The sequence below is a fragment of the Aplysia californica genome, unplaced genomic scaffold (assembly GCF_000002075.1).
Source record: "Aplysia californica isolate F4 #8 unplaced genomic scaffold, AplCal3.0 scaffold00089, whole genome shotgun sequence".
In the NCBI taxonomy this organism is placed as follows: domain Eukaryota; kingdom Metazoa; phylum Mollusca; class Gastropoda; order Aplysiida; family Aplysiidae; genus Aplysia; species Aplysia californica.
The window spans coordinates 1165282-1166534 of record NW_004797359.1 but is presented as its reverse complement, the minus strand read 5'-3'; the positions used below and the strand labels follow the sequence as shown (position 1 = coordinate 1166534).

General features: G+C 39.0%; 1 protein-coding gene across 1 annotated transcript in view; it reads left to right on the top strand.

Moving 5' to 3' along the window:
* Positions 1 to 658: 658 nt before the first annotated feature.
* The window catches only part of LOC101850467, a gene marked incomplete in the record, with an annotated part of 31779 nt that continues 31184 nt past the window's right edge, over positions 659 to 1253 (top strand). Inside the window, 1 exon segment of the mRNA XM_013080507.2 lies at positions 659 to 1059. Within this exon segment, the coding sequence (XP_012935961.1) occupies positions 999 to 1059 (61 nt within the window).

The window sequence follows — 1253 nt, the reverse complement described above, 5'->3', positions numbered from 1 at the left end:
CTACTTCTTTTCTTTCCCTGCGTTGTTTCCGTCTGTATGTCTTCCTTTTTCCTCGCACTACATTGAAATTAATGTGTCTATATACTTGTCTTTAGGCAAATTAACAAAACAAATAAACGAAGAGGTTGAATTTCTTCGAGCCTCTCTCTCACTACACTGCTTTTCTTCGAACCTTTGTCTCAATACTGAGGGCAGTTTTAGCCCAACAGAGTCAGTGAACGGATAACATACGTCTAAAACTAATTGAAGGTCACTTTGTATTCGACTTGCACTGTTTTGATCATAATTCAGGTAACTTCGAGCCCTATTTCACTATTTCTTCTTTCCCCCCAAAACCTCTTGATCTGATATGATTAAAAATAAGAATAGAAGATGCCAGAAGCATAAAACAGGCTGAGCGTCGAGCTTATAGATAATCCATTGGAGATACATTTCAGTGTTGTTTTGATCTGGCAGAGCGGTCGGTGCAAGCCTTTATCGGGAAATAATGAAGCAAAATTGGGCTAATGTAACAGGGCAACTTTGAAAAGGCATTATTATTGGGAGTCTGCATGTGCGTGTGCGTGTGTGATTGTGTGTGTGTGTGTGTGTGTGTGTGAGTGTGTGTGTGTGTGTGTGTGTGTGTGTGTGTGTGGGTGTGTGTGTGTGGGTGTGTGTGTGTGTTTGTGTGCATACATAATTGTATTCACAGAACAGACAAATAAACGCGAGTTGACCAAACAGGGGGAAGAACACCCACGTGTCTTTGTACGCTTTACAGTTGGTATTATTTACGGTGTTAGCCAAATTAGCCAAATGTCTCTTCATAAACAAGTCAAGAACGAAAGATGAAGACTAATAATTGAAGACTGTGCAAAACTCTAAAGCACCGGAAAGTACTTATTATGAACGCGCCTACTGTTTGAAAACAAAACATTGATAAGTTTGAACGAATCTGTTTGTTGCTGGGGGGTTTTTTTCCCATTGTCCTTCATACAGAAGCTGATTTGTTTTTCGTAATGAGAATGACGAGAGTAATCCATGATCTCTGTACGATCTTAACCCTACTACAAATGCCAGGCAAGTTTTCAGACACCAACGCTGTCGTTACGTAACTCACTGGCATGGTCATATTCATGTTTTCATACGCTATTCTATTCTCACACGAAGAAATTTGTCTAATACTAGACTAATGGGAAGCATCTAGATCTAGATATAGATCTAGATCTAGATCTAGAAATCTAGATATTTAAAGTGAATATTTCTTTTCATCT